The 15,139-nt window shown below is 44.0% G+C and overlaps 1 protein-coding gene across 1 annotated transcript in view; it reads right to left on the reverse strand.

Moving 5' to 3' along the window:
* The window catches only part of LOC137433489 (bromodomain-containing protein 9), a 124,760-nt gene extending 109,842 nt beyond the window's left edge, over positions 1-14,918 (reverse strand). The window contains exons 1-3 of the mRNA XM_068125816.2: positions 14,761-14,918; positions 4,339-4,604; positions 3,961-4,084 (exon numbers count right to left, since the gene is read on the reverse strand). Of these exons, the coding sequence (XP_067981917.2) occupies positions 3,961-4,084; positions 4,339-4,604; positions 14,761-14,800 (430 nt within the window). The 5' untranslated portion in view covers positions 14,801-14,918. The remainder of the gene's footprint in view (positions 1-3,960; positions 4,085-4,338; positions 4,605-14,760) is intronic.
* Positions 14,919-15,139: the final 221 nt, after the last annotated feature.

Genomic DNA, 15,139 nt, shown 5'->3' on the forward strand with positions numbered 1-15,139 from the left:
AGATGTCGGAGCTCTTGAGCGAAGTGATCTAAAGTCTCCGTGGGCTGTTGTCGTCGTATTGCGAGCAGATGCCGGGAATAGACCGCGCTTCCTTTTTTATGTAAATACGCTTCAGCTCTGCCACGGCGGCATCGAAAGTCACGCATTGTTCGATTGCCCGGTACACGTTGTAGTGGACCTTCGTTTGCAGAACGTCTCGTTTCGTTTCATCGGGGACGACGGCTTCCTGAGCCTTGAATTGGTTATCCAAGGTTTTCAGCCAATGTGTCAATTCCGTGGCCGCGTCCGCCGCTTGAGGGTCGGCTGCGAAGAGCGGCACCTGGATCATTTTGTGTCCCGCCATGTCGCTCTCGTTCGCCTCTTGTTCTCGTTCGGACGGCGAGACGAATTGTCATTAATTGTAATGAAAATCAGATCCACAACTTTGACCTAGTAGTAGGTTTAATGACAATTCGATCTCTGGCAACATCCTGTAAAAATACAATCATGCAATATATCAGGATTATGGAATCAAGGGGAAGTTCAGCAATTTATCAATCAATGCAAGCAAGCCTGGATCATCTACATATACGCACCATTCGAGTCTACGTGTCACGGATTAAATGTCACAGGAATGTTTCGGAGCGATGGCCGTCCGAGTTCTTACAGACGCCTCTCAGTGGTTAGAGAGAGCATAACACCTGGGTTCAACTTAGATACAATTTCATTACACTGTAGACTTCTGATCCCTAAGAGTCGTGGTATCAGATCTGTCCTCATAGTCATCTCTTGGCCGCCCCCATGAATCTTCATTCTCCGCACCAGATGTACCATAACTCCCCTGGCGAACTCTAGGTGGGAAGTTAGGTTTGTGGACCCCATCCTGTGTGTCAAGGCATAGTCATCTGCCATGGTTGCTGCCTCATACAACTCTGGTACCTTCTTTTCCTCCAGATGTACTTTAATGTCCTCGTGGACACACTCTTTGAATTCCTCCACCAAGATCAATTGTCGCAACAGTTCGAAGTCTTTCCCAATCCCCTTCGAATCACACCGCCGATCAAACATGGTTTCCTTCATTCTGGCAAACTCCACATGGGTCTCACTCTCTCTCTTCCTGGCATTCTGGAATTTTTGTCGGTAAGCTTCAGGGACCAATTCATAGGCTTTGAGAATGGCTTTCTTCACTTCCTCATAATCTGTACATTTGTCAATCGGTAAAGCCGAAAATATATCTTGAGCTTTACTCACCAGAACACTTTGCACTAACATAGTCCAAGACCCCACAGGCCATTTTAGCATTTGAGCCACTTTCTCAAAGTGTAAAAAAAACTTGGCTACCTCCTTTTCATTGAAGGGTGGAACCAGCCTCACATGCCTACTAACATCCCAGGTGTTCTGACTAGTTGTCGAACCAGCCGGCATGGATGCTACCTCTCCCCGTTCTCTCATTAATTCCAGTTCCTTGAGTTTAATTTCCCTCTGACACTCCATGTCACATTCCTTTAACTCCCTTTCGGCTCTTCTTTCCTCTGCTCGTTTCTCCTCGAGTTCTCGTTCCTGTTCTACTCTTTTTTCCGCGAGTTCTCTTTCAGCACTCCTTTCCTCTGTTCTTCTCTCCTCGAGTTCACTTGCAGCTCTCCTTACCTCTGCTCTTTCCCCTGCTCTTCTTTCTTCTGCTTTCCTTTCCTCTGCTTTTAACCTTTCCTGGCTCTGCAGTTGCATCTCCATTTTCCGGAGCTCCACATTTTCCTCTGGTAACCAATCCAAGGCTACCTCTGTCCATGTGCCCTGTCCCACCAGAGATTCTATCACCAATGTCTGCATCTCTGCTTTCTTCATATTAACTCGGACCTCCAAGTTAAAATGTCTGGCCAATATCAAGAGTTCTGATTTTTTTAACGCTTGGAACTGTGCCTCATTAGGGGATGCCGCAAACTGTTCTGCGTCAAACACCATGGTGACTATCAGTTAGCAACTGTTAACCTTCACAAAAATTTCGAATTTTTTTTGAAAAAATTGGGAATGTTAGAAAAAAATTCCTAATTTGGGAATTTTGGGAATTGTATGGAATTCTATCCCAGACGAATGTTATCAGGGAATTTAATCCCGGACAAAGACCCAATTTCGAGCCCCCGAGTCAATTGGACGCGCCCCCAATTTCTGTTACGTGCTCCTCCCCGACCCCCTGGTCACGGAGTACCTCCGAGCCCCGAGAGGAGTCACGGCAGAAAAATGTGTTATCCTGTGTCAAAAATCAATGGTGAAACCACACCAATTGTTACCAACAAACAAATATTGCATTAAAAATCACACAAGAATAACAGTACAACAATAATAGCAATCAAAAGTACAATCAATGTATATCTTATGATGGTACCATCAGCTCGTATAAGGTAACTCACTGTGCTCCAAGTGAGTGAAAAAAGAACATTCCCCAATGTCTCTATATTCCCGTCTTCAAGCTCAAAGTTGATCCCCTCCAGCGATCATCAGAGCAATGTCGAATCGAAACCAGAATCCCGTTCAGACGACGGGCCCAGTCACGCCGCCAAAACTGCACAAAGGCGTACGCGGCCAAAGCAGCGCAAAGAGTCACGCGGCCCAAAGCTACCCAAAGGCGCACGCGGCCAAAGCGGCGCAAAGGGTCACGTGGCCAAAGCTGCACAAAGGCGCACTCAAGGCGACTGGGAAATCTCACCCTCGGGTATGGACTCTCACGGCTCAGTCGGCGAACCGCAAATTAATCTTCAAAAGCCACGGTGCACACACACACATCAGATACGTCTGAAAGCGGTGGAAACGGCTGACGAAACAAAGAAAGTTTGCTCGACGTGCGAGTCAAAATGGCCGACGGCTCGTTCTCGAGACGCAACGACCCGACGATGATTCCTCGGAATCCAACGCCAAACCTGACACGCAGGTTGATCAGTCACAGCGATAACAACTCAATCGCAGGAATCCCTTTTCCCAGGAAACCCAAAGTTCACTCGTGACTCTTGCTCGACAACGTTCGATCCAGACCGCAAAGCAACCAGCTTCTTCCGACTTTACTTCGCTCCGCCCCTTTTCTCTCTCTCTTCTTCTTCGTCTTCCGGTTCCCGATCCGGTTTCCTGTTTCTTTTAACATTAACTTTTTTTACCTTTTGAAAACAGTTCATGAACAATAAACCTTTTGAAAACAATAATAGTACATGGAATCAGAAATATTTACAGTGGATGCAAACCACCACAACGGAAGTGACAAATCCGTAACACCATATATAATCTATCCAGAAAACTCAACATCATGACAATCAGAGGAAAATTATTTACGTTATGATCAAAAAGGTGTTTTTTGTCAATTAGGTCACAATCTGAAAACAGGAAGTCAAGGACACAAATCAAGTATCGGATGCACAACTTCAGTGCAGGTACATTATTATGATGCAAGGACATCTTTGAAAGTCAAGTGGTCTTTGAGATTTTCGCATTTGCAAAAGTGAGTGATAACAAAAACGTGTTTTTTTTCAGGCTGCCATTTGATCCTGACCTTTAACTCGGAGGGGTATGATGTAATTTAAGCGTAAATACGTTTTGCTTTAGGCTATCTAGAGAGGGCAATTTCGTTCTGATCGGACAAACCTTAGTCAAGTTATGGGGAAAAATGTCAAAATGTCTATAATTGGGCCATGACCTTAACATTAGGTCAAGGTCAAAAACATTTAGCTGACCCCTTAAACATTTTATTGCCATTATTAATGCAAAATTTCATTCAGAAAGTCCCATCCTGCTCCAAGATACAGCTTGGAAATTTGCAGTAACAGAAGAAGAAAATAAAACCTAAATGGTGGTTTCGTACTCCTTGCAGTCTAAGAAACTCTGAGGTAACATTAAAAATTGGGGGCACTAATTTGGAAACAACCCCTACAACAACTCGACGCCTCCCCTATCCAATAGAGGGAGGCTTAATTACCACAATACCACAACTCCCAGGCTCACCGTTATCCTTATTACGACAGGCCCGTAGAGGACGTTCAGATACTGTGTCCACCTCTACTTTCTTTGGTGGACAGAACTCATCCTCAACCTCACTCTCTCCATCCTCCTTCTCTCTCTTCTTCTTCTAATATAAAGAAGGAAGCAATATTCAGTATTTTACCACATTGTCTGCGAGTAAACCCAAAACTACGAAAAATGATGCAGTTTTGTCCCATAGAGATGTTATGTTGCGTCATTCATTGCATTTATAAAATGAAGGACTCAGTTATTGCATAGACCTTGTGAAATGGTGTGCAGTACTTCAAAAACACCCTTTCATTGGCATTATTTTTATACGAATGAGGTCTTTGAGAAAATGCGGACATGTGACATAATTACCTTCTTTTTCTTCAAGTCATCATCTGGTGGGGGATTGTCTTTCTCTTTATCTCTTGCTTCTTTTCCCTTGTCCTTTTCTTTCTCTTTTTCCTTTTCCGCTTTCCGCTTCTTCTTCTTCCTCCGTTCATGGTGCCGTGCATGAGTCAACTCGCCAGTGGCCTGGCTGTCATCAGGTACTGATGTATCGACAGTTAGCGGTGGCACCACCTTGAGCACCAATCGCAGAGGCTTTTCTGTCTGCTCCTCAACGTCTGTAACACAAGCTGCTGCAAAAAAAAAAAAAAAATTTTTTTTGAACATTTCATGTACCGTACTGTAATATATTTAAGGAAGTGCTGTTGTCACAAGTCACAATGACTATCATTTTCAGCAACAATGACCTTTTAATTTAGTGAGGTGGTATCATTGCCTTTTATATCCCATATTTTCAATCCCATACAAAGATGCCCTTAAGCAACTATAAGAGTCAAGTGTGGACTGAAGTTAAATGCAGAATTAAGGATAATTTTTTTCTCCCTGATGTACATCAACAAGACAGCTGTATTGTTACTGTCCATCTAATAGTAACAGTGATTATCTGAGGATAGCTTCATTCCAGAAGTTCAGAATCCAAACCATTAAAACTGCTGTGTTTCAGCTGCAATTTAACCAACAATCTCTGGGATCACCATTTAACAACCTTCTCGTGAGGCGATTGTATCGAACCAGTACAAATACTCGAAGTTAAGGCAAACAATGTAAAATAAAGAAGGAAAATTTGCGTTTTTCATGTTCCCTGCTCAGTGCAAATGTGTAGGTCTGACAGGAAGGCCTACAGATACGCACTCTCGCTTGTAAGTTGTCTAGCCTGGGTTTGAATCCGGACCCAGCTATAAACTGTCATCCCAGTGTTTCACTGGCGAGGTGATTCATCAATCAATGTGTGTACCGCCCCTCGGATGGAAGTTTGGAAGTTAAATTGGGCATTCCATCTGCCAGCATTCGTTGGTAGACATGAAAGATCCCAAAGTGTCCATCGTGAAGAGTAGGCAAGCTATCGCGGGTACCATGAACAAATTACAAATTCCTCTCCTAAGCTACAGAAGGTAATGCATCAGCAGCACAGCCGTGCCTTCAGTCAATGATGTTACCCCGCAGCTTTATGCTGCATAAGAAAGAAGATGTGCAAATAGGTTGACCTGTTTAGTAATCCCCACTGAAACAACGGCTCACAATGCTGGCAACCAGGTGGAAATCCCATGTACTACTATATTCATTTTTTCACTGTACTGTATGTAACTCTCACAATTAGCAATTACTCTCAATTAATTTACAATTACTAATTAATTAATTTACAATTACTAATTAATTAATTAATTAATTAATTTACAATTACTGTCAAAGTACAGTCGGACCCCGCTATTCACGGGGGATACGTTCCTGGGAAATGCCGCGAATTGCAAAAGGCAGAGCATTGTTTCAATGGAAAAAGGGGGGAGGGGGATTTGTTACTGAATCGCGAAAATCCACGAATATCAAGGAACAAACCGTGAATAGCAAGGCAAAATCCGCAAATGGTGAAGCAAATCCCGTGAATGTCGATGCTAATCCACGAATGTCGATGAAAATCCCACAAATGGCGAGGCAAATCCCACAAATGGCGAGGCAAATCTCGTGAATGACGAGGCAAATCCCACAAATTGTGAGGCAAATCCCACAAATGGCGAGGCAAACCCCACAAATGACGAGGCAAATCCCACAAATGGCGAGGCAAATCCCACAAATGGCGAGGCAAATCCCACAAATGGCGAGGCAAATCCCACAAATGGCGAGGCAAATCCCACAAATGGCGAGGAAAATCCCGCGAATGCCGACGAAAATCCGTGAATGCAAGCCATGCCATTGTTTCAATGGGGAAAGGGAGACAGCTAATGCACTAATAGATACTGCGGAGTGTTTTCATTCTGGAGAGTAACTCGTGGGGATGATGTGTTATGCAGCTAATGGAATATCCCGTGTGAACGGCGGCGAGATATCATGTGAAGCTGTTCACAGTGTGAATGACGGGATATCCCGCGAAAGCACATTGCGAAAGCAAAACCTGAAGCACAGCACTGCGAATGTAGAAGCACATCATGCTCGTGGCTCATAGAAGATGTTTTTTTGCATATGTCCAGCTGCTTTATACATGGCTGGTGAAAGATGGGTTTCATAAATGTGTCAAGCTAGCAGCTCGTGGGAAAAAAAAATTGCACCCAAGAATAACCGCAAATTCAAAGAACACGGCAACGAATAGGAAATAAACCGAAAATTTGCGGGACATTTTTCCGCGAATAGAGAAACAGGTCGCATTTTATCAACCGCTATTATACAGAACCCGCGAATAGCAGAACCGCGAATAGCGGGGTCCGACTCTACACTGATGCATATGAATGTCTTTGTCTTACACATGATGTCAGAGATGTATTCCACATTCAAGCATCCCCCCAAAAGCATAGGCTTATTGCTTTTAATTGGCTTATTGTTTTTTAGGGTTTGTCTCTGTAATTAATGCCCCCAATTTTAATGGTTCCACAGAGTTTCTTAGACCCCCCGGGATTACTAAACCACCATTTAGAAAAAAGAAAATCTTCCTGCATTACCACTCCCAACACTCCCAATTTACGAGCTGTATGTCGGAGCTAGCTAGGACTTTCGGAATTAAATTTTGCATCACAAATGTGAATAGAAAATTGAGGTAATGACCTAATTATAGACTTGAACATTTTCCGATTGCTTAACCCCGGATTTTCGCTTTGCGAGCGCAGGGTAATTATCTGATCCAGATCCAGATTCGGATCTTCACCAAAATGGAATCAATTCTTCCTCATCACACACCCAACCTGTCCACCAAGTTTTGGCAGGAATGGCAAATAATTCTCAAGAGAAGTTGTGAGAATGAAGCTACAGTGAACTTCCACAAGTTAATCGTGGCTTTTACAAGGAACAACTCTGCATCTGTCTGCTGCCAATTGTTAATACAATCGGATCACGATATTGCCAACAGAGTAGCGTTGTCTTGCTCTCCTGGTGCTGAAATCCAATCTTTCTCACCACTGTCGTTTTGTCTACCAGTCTCCTTATCTGGATCGCTAATGAAGAACTTTTGGAATGGAAATACAAATGTTGCCCTTCAAGTAATGCCTGTTGGGCCACAACCTTTTTTTCTGGAGATATAACCTTGAAACTTTTGTCCTTCATGAACATGCGCTACTTTTCCAGCCAACTTCAATCAGGTGCAATGCATTTGTTGAAGCTTGTGCAACATGCTCAGCAACTGCGGAACCCACAGTAAAACGGCGGTCTTTCGTAGATAAGAACGCATCGACATTGACAATCATTTTGTTCTGACAAAGGATATCACCCGAAGCGTCAACCTCTCCTTGCTTCCCACAGCTGTTAGCATACCTCAATCAACGGTCATGCTGGTTTCAGCCAACGTTCTACCTGTCTGCCGAAGCAGATACACACTCGCCTTCACCGGTCCTGGACTCTGTGTCCTTCTCTCCTGACAAGGTGGAGAAGTTTTTGTCAAACCTTGACTCTGATTCTGCAACTGGACCAGACGGCATCAGCCCACGGGTCCTAAAATCCTGCTCTGCCGCTCTATCTCACCCTCTCTCTGTTCTTTTCACCCTCTCTTTTGCTCAAGGTCATCTGCCAGCATCTTGGAAATCAGCAAACATTACCGCTTTACACAAAAAAGGTGCAAAAACAGATCCTTGCAACTACAGACCAATCAGCCTGCTCCCAATTATCAGCAAAGTCATGGAATCCATCATTGCTTCGGATATCAAATCCTTCCTCTTCTCCAACGGCTTGATCTCTGATCAATTTGGATTCAGACCAGGCCATTCTACTCTGGACATGCTGCTTCTGCTGTCTCAACAATGGATGGAAGTCCTCAATGCCAAACAGGAAATCAGAGCTGTCTCCCTTGACATATCATGTGCCTTCAATATGGTCTGGCACCCTGCTCTGCTCACCAAACTCTCCTCCTATGGTATCCATGGAAATCTCCACTCATGGCTTGCGGACTTCCTCTCTGGTCATAGGCAACGTGTGGCCCTGAATGGATTTCTCTCATCTCCCCCTTCCTGTTCTGGCTGGAGTTCCCCAAGGTAGTGTGCTGGGCCCTGTGCTATTTCTGTTCTTCATCAATGATCTCTCCGACTCTCTGGAAAATCCTCTCTATCTCTTTGCTGATGACTCCACTATCTGCCGCTCCATTCCTCATCCCTCAGACCAGCAGTCTGCAGCCTCCTCACTCTCTGCAGACCTGGACAAAATCACAGACTGGTCAAACAAGTGTAACATGTCTTTCAATCCTGACAAATCCCACACTCTTACTATGTCTCTCCGAAAAGACCGACTGGAAAACCCTCCCATCTACTTTCTCAACAATCCTCTCCAAGAAGTTCTGTCGCTCAAGCTTTTGGGTCTCACTATCTACCATGATCTTTCTTGGGATAACCACATTTCCAAGCTGGCCTCCAAAGCCAGTCGCCGACTGGGCATCCTCCGTCGTGTGAAGTCCTTCCTTGGCACACCTGAGCTCCTCACCACATACAAGGCTTTCATCCGCAGCTCAATAGAATACTGTTCCCCCCTCTGGGCCGGTGCTCCTGCCTCACACAGCTCGGCATCACGCTGTTGAAACCAAAGCTTTCAGAATCATTGGAATATCCTGCGATGAAGCTAACTCCAAGGGCCTTTCACTCACTCACCGCAGGCAGGTTGCTGGTCTTTCTGTCTTCTACCGACTCCTCTCCGGCCTTGCTTCCCCAGCTCTCTCTGTGCTCTGTCCCCCTAATATTCCTACAGGTCGCACAAGATCTGCCAGCAACCTTCTTATGGTTAAACTGCCAAAATCTAGGCTCTCTGTTCACCTTCACTCTTTCATTCCCCTTTTCTCCCACCTCCGGAACAAACTCCCCCACTCCCTTCAATCCCACTCCTCCCTCCAGGTCTTTAAAACAGCTGTTCACCACCATCTCTTATCTTCCCCCATCCCAAACCTTGATCTTTTCTACCCCCGCTAATTCACCCCAGATACACTTTTTTTTGAAATTCCAACTTCTTTCCTGGAAGTCCTTGCAGTGTTGATATGTTTTATACCTCTCCCACCTCCCCCCAAGCCCTCCCCCTCCCACATTTCTCTCGATGTCCTTGCTCTCAAATGTTGTGTTTGTGTCCTTCCCCCTCTCTCCCCATCTTGCGTTCCGCTCCCCTTATTTTGTGTTTTATGTGTCGGTTGACTTTTTGTGTGATTAATGTTAGCTCTTTCACGAGCCTCGATCTTGTATACAAAAAAAAAAGAAGAAAAAAAGACGTGCTTCATTCTTATTTATTGGTTTGTGATCTGAGTACCTGGACTTTCTTTATATCATGGAGGAACTCAAGCTTGCATTCTGCTTTTCTTTGTGTTTTTATTTATATAAAACCGAGTAGGGTAACGAGTTAAGGGGCTTTATTTCCACGCAGTTACGTTACATATTTTTACATTACATTTCGGTTTTTAAAAATAAGTAGACACTGGTCAAGGCAGTTTGAAGACTGAAATTGGTCAAGTTTACAATAATAAAAGTTTCATAAAACTTACAAATGTATATAAAAATAATAATAATCGTATAAAATTACATTAGTCAAAATATCAAAATGAGTACATGGAATTAAAAAAACATACATAATCAAACAACAATAAAAAATATATAACAAATTCAACCAACAAAATAACCTAAAATAGCAGAAAACCTAAGAAGATTAACAAACAGATATTACGCATGTAATTGATTTTATGCATCTACATAACAGAACAAGAACAAGAAAAAGAGCAAACAGAGATTGAAACCCTCCCCAGGATGTATTTTCAGTAGTTTTGAAGGCTTTTGTGTTAAAACAAATATGGCGGCCGAACCACGTGACCGATGAGGTCATCATTTTTTTTTTCTAAACTAATTTATTCCTTGATTATGCTCAAGACATTTCATCTTAATCGGATGAAGTTTTGTACTTGTCGAATTATGACGTCAAAATGGAGGCACCTATGACATCATCATTAACATATTTTATTCCCCATGGAGAGTTCTTTACAATGAGCCATGTCTCAATTTTTTCTATTCAACGCTTTCGGAGATATAGAGGTGCAAAATTTTTCGGTTTTTCCAAGATTGTGGCCGAACCACGTGACCAATGATGTCATCTTTTTTTTTTTTCTCCACCAGTTTATGCCAACATGGCGCTCAAGAAATTTCACCTTGATAGGATGAAGTTTTGTACTTGTCGAATTATGACGTCATAATGGAGGCACCTATGACATCATCATTAACATATTTTATTCCCCATGGAAAGTTATTTACAACGAGCCATGTCTCAATTTTTTTCTATGCAGCGCTTTCCGAGATATAGAGGTGCAAAGTTTTTCGATTTTTCCAAAATGGCGGCCGAACCACGTGACCCATGACGTCATAATTATTATTTAAAAATTCTACAGGTGGAGTTGCACCTATTGTGAAAAATTCCTGTCAATCGGACCAACGGTTACAGAGAAAATGATATTTATTCTGTGCGGACAAACAGACAAACAGAAAATCGGTCAGAGACTGAGGACTTGCCGGAATGTACTTTTTTGGGGGGATTTGCCAACGACTCCCCGCCATCACGGTCGTCTCTCCAATGCACAATCCCACGAGATATACGGAAAGGACGACCCAAAACCAATTATCTTCTTTTTGATTCGTATATAAACATCATTAAAAGTAAATAATGACCTCTGCCAAAGTTCAAATGACGTGGGTTTAATCCCTACATGAGAGAATTCCACATAGCTATTTGGGCGGTGTATAAGCTAACAGATCGCTGTCTCCATCAATCTTGCCAAGGCCGTAACACCTATCGGCTCAAAATCCTTTTAACTGTTGACTTAGTAGTTTTTACAATGAAGGAAACACGTATCGGGAGTACATACGACATAGCGATTGTGAATGTGACAGTTCTGAGGCATGTTTCGCTTCGCATCGCAGTGACGGCGAGCACCAACATGGCGGCTGTAAGATTAAAATCTAACGATTTTCACGTTTTGGGTGACCCTGAGCTTGACCTTGGGCCGAGAGAGTTAAAAATTGGGTTCAGTCTATTCCAGGGCAAGGCAAATATGTGTGTAAAGTATGGCGATGCTATGTGCAATGATGTAGACGTAGTACTGCGCACAGACAGACAGACAAACCAACCAACCAACCAACATACTTTCCGGAATCTATTCTGGCAAGTAACAAACAGACAAACAAACGGACTCAAATGCAATACCCTCTCCTCTGGCGAGGGTAAAAAGAGCAATCCGAGATTGCAAACCCTCGCCAGGATGTATTTTCAGTGGTTTTTAATGCTTTTGTGTTAAAACAAATGTGGCGGCCGAACCACGTGACCGATGACGTCATCATTATTTTTTTCCTAAACTAATTTATTCCTAGATTATGCTCAAGAAATTTCATCTTGATCGGATGAAGTTTTGTACTTGTCGAATTATGACATCATCATCAACATATTTTATTCCCCATGGAGAGTTCTTTACAATGAGCCACGTCTCAATGCTTCCTATTCAGTGCTTTCGGAGAAAAAGAGGTGCAAAGTTTTTCGGTTTTTCCAAGATGGCGACCGAACCACGTGACCGATGACGTCATTATTTTTTTTTCCTCCACCAGTTTATGGCGCTCAAGGTCATTGCCTATAGCGTCATTCTACAGGTGGAGTTACACCTATTGTGAAAATTTCCTGTCAATCGGACCAACGGTTGTATAAAAAATCATATTTATTCTGTGTGGACAAACAGAGAAACAGACAAATGGACTCAAATGTAATACCCTCTCCTCTGGCGAGGGTGATTAAGCATTTCAATCAAAAAAGGAATTGTTGAATTCTTGTATCTCTGAGTCTTACACCGAGGTCGGTCAAGATGTTGAGCATTCCTGAGTTGCATATTATATCGAGACACAGATTGTCAGGTAGGAGGAAGAATGTCACGGTGACAATCACATTTTAAAAGACCAAGACCAAAACGCAAGAGAAGCTCATCCCTGCGTTCGCTCAACAACTGTAAACCAAAATGATGAAGTTGTTGCGCATAGGACTTTCGATTATTTATTTATTATTGCTGTTTTTCAGCGTTGGAGAGTGGAGTAAGTTGGCTGAGGATAGAGGGGAGTGGAGGAGTGTCATGATCAGAGTCTTGATACCATTGGACATCAACCCTTATGAAGGGGAGAGGAGGCGAAGGAAATTGCTGTTTGTATAATAATCTGTAGAAACTGGGAACCTCAGTCTGTCTCCGAAGTTTTAGATCCGTTCACATATGAAAACAACAACAACAACAACATGCATTTTAAAGGCCATTTTCCCTGCTAGAGCGGGGGTTAGCCTTGCGGTCCCCATGATAATCTTCTCCATTTTGCCCTATTTTCTGCATCTCCCCTTGTTAGCCCCCTTGCCCGCATTTCTTCTTCCACCATCTTTAGCCAAGTCTTTCTCGGTCTTCCCCGTCCTCTACTTCCTTCTCCATTCATTTCCATCACTCTTCTCAACCAGTCACTTTCATCCTTCCTCAACACATGACCAAACCATCTCAACCTGTTTCTCTTCACAGCATCCATCACAGGCTCTATTCCCATCATCTTTCGCAAATCGCAATTCATCATTTGGCTTCCTATATACAGGCTCATCATCATTCGTTCACATATGAAAGGGCGAACTAATTATTGTGGCTGTGTAGATTTGGCGTTGTGCTCCACAATATGACAAACCACCCAGCTGATCTTCCGCTTTTCTCCACCTATCTTCTTCTTCTTCCTCAATGCTCACAATTATTCCCACGTTCTTGTGAGATTGCCCAGGAGGATCTTTTGGCCCAAGTCTTTCACGAACCGGCTGACCATGCCTGACGCTCGACTATGTAGTTGGGGCAGGATTTTGGAATTTGTGGTTCATGGTGCCAGCGATACCTGGCGTACTCTTTGCGAAGGACACAAAAAAGTAATACTAGCAGAGAGGACACCCAGCTTAACATCCATGTACACATTGACGAATCGCTCTGGCTGTGAAAAACCGGGATGACAGTTTATACCTGGGTCAGGATTCAAACCCAGGTTAGACCGCTTAGACTTAGAGGTGTGTGTGCATACCTGTGGAGTCTCGGGCTCCAGGCCATCCTATTTCCCACCTGTGCTTTTCTGAAACATATGTTCTGTCACTCAAGCTTTTGGGTCTCACTATCTGCCATGATCTTTCCTGGGAAATCCACATTTCCTCCAATCCTTCCACCTTCACTGTAAGTGAACAAAATATGCAAACGCTTCGTCCAAATATCTTGGCCCAGTCGAATGACCAATCAATAACACCAACAAGGCAATCACAAATCAGGAGCACGTTTGGTTCGATTTGATGACTTTTTTTTTTTTTTGTATACTGAATCGAGGCTCGTGAAAGAGCTAACATTTATTTCACAAACAAATCAACCAGACAAACAAAATATACAAAAAGAGGGAGTGGAAGACAAGATGGGGAGAGAAGGGGAAGCACACAACCACAACATTTGAGAGCAGGGGGATGTGTGGGAGGGAGAGGGCTTGGGGGGAGGAGGCGTGGGAAGGGGGGGGGGGGGGGATCTGATACCCAGCTGATCTGCCGCTTTTCTCCACCTATCTTCTTCTTCTTCCTCAATGGTCACAATTATTCGCACGTTCTTGTGGGATTGGCCAGGAGGATCTTTTGGCCCAAGTCTTTCACGAACCGGCTGACCATGCCTGACGCTCGACTATGTAGTTGGGGCAGGATTTCAGGCAGATGACGTGTTTTCTTCCCAGGAAGGTCCAAAAGTAAGGGATTTTTAAACGTAGGAATGCGAGAGCTGGTGCTCACGCTGTTGTGTTTACATCTCGTCAACGACAGAGGCCTGATACCCAGCTGATCTTCCGCTTTTCTCCACCTACCGGCAGCCGGCGGTTCGCGCCAATTCAAATGCACAGCATGACAGCAACGGCCACGGAAAGCACAGGTGATCGACGCCGCAACGGTCCAACGGACAAAGTCACGTGCGGCACGGGGGACAACAGACACGACGGCGCGTGCGTGTTTCGTCACACGCGAATCCTCTATAGATTCCAGTCGGAGATTCAGAGAGAGAGAATTTCGAGGATTGACGACGTCTCCTCACCTACCGCAATACGAGAGCGCTTACACAATGCCCCGAGACTTTTATTTACAAATCCAGCACGAAGGTGGTGCACAATAAACAGCACGTTCGTCCGTGGCGCGTTGCACGGCGTCCAGAACAGAAATTAATTCCCACGTCCGACCGTGGCAACGACAGCAACACACCCGCAAGGCCGTGAGGGCCGCCGCCATTCCACAAACCTTCGTAGTCACGTTTGTGCTTCTTGTGCTTCTTTCCCATTGCTTCTGCAGCACGAATAGCGTCGCGGATTGCAGGACAATCCACCGCAATTGCAGACTGCAGAAGCGGCTGTTTCAGATAGCGGTACGCGCTGACGCGCGCCCGTCTGATTGCGTCATTACGTAAAAAAATGACAGGCCACGTTATGCAACGCCACACTGCGTACTAAACTGATTCTTCTTCTTCATTAAGTTAAATGGCGTTTTCAGAACCGAAATTATCTATACCAGCAACGGTACGGTACCCGCCCTACAGGCGAGGCTTAAATTGGGAGGCCCAAATGAAAAGGCAAAATATCAGAAATTTAAGGCTTTTTTTTATTTTAAACGATTTATATAA

This window comes from Myxine glutinosa, chromosome 10 (genome assembly GCF_964187855.1).
Source record: "Myxine glutinosa chromosome 10, kmMyxGlut1.1, whole genome shotgun sequence".
Taxonomy (NCBI): Eukaryota; Metazoa; Chordata; class Myxini; order Myxiniformes; family Myxinidae; genus Myxine; species Myxine glutinosa.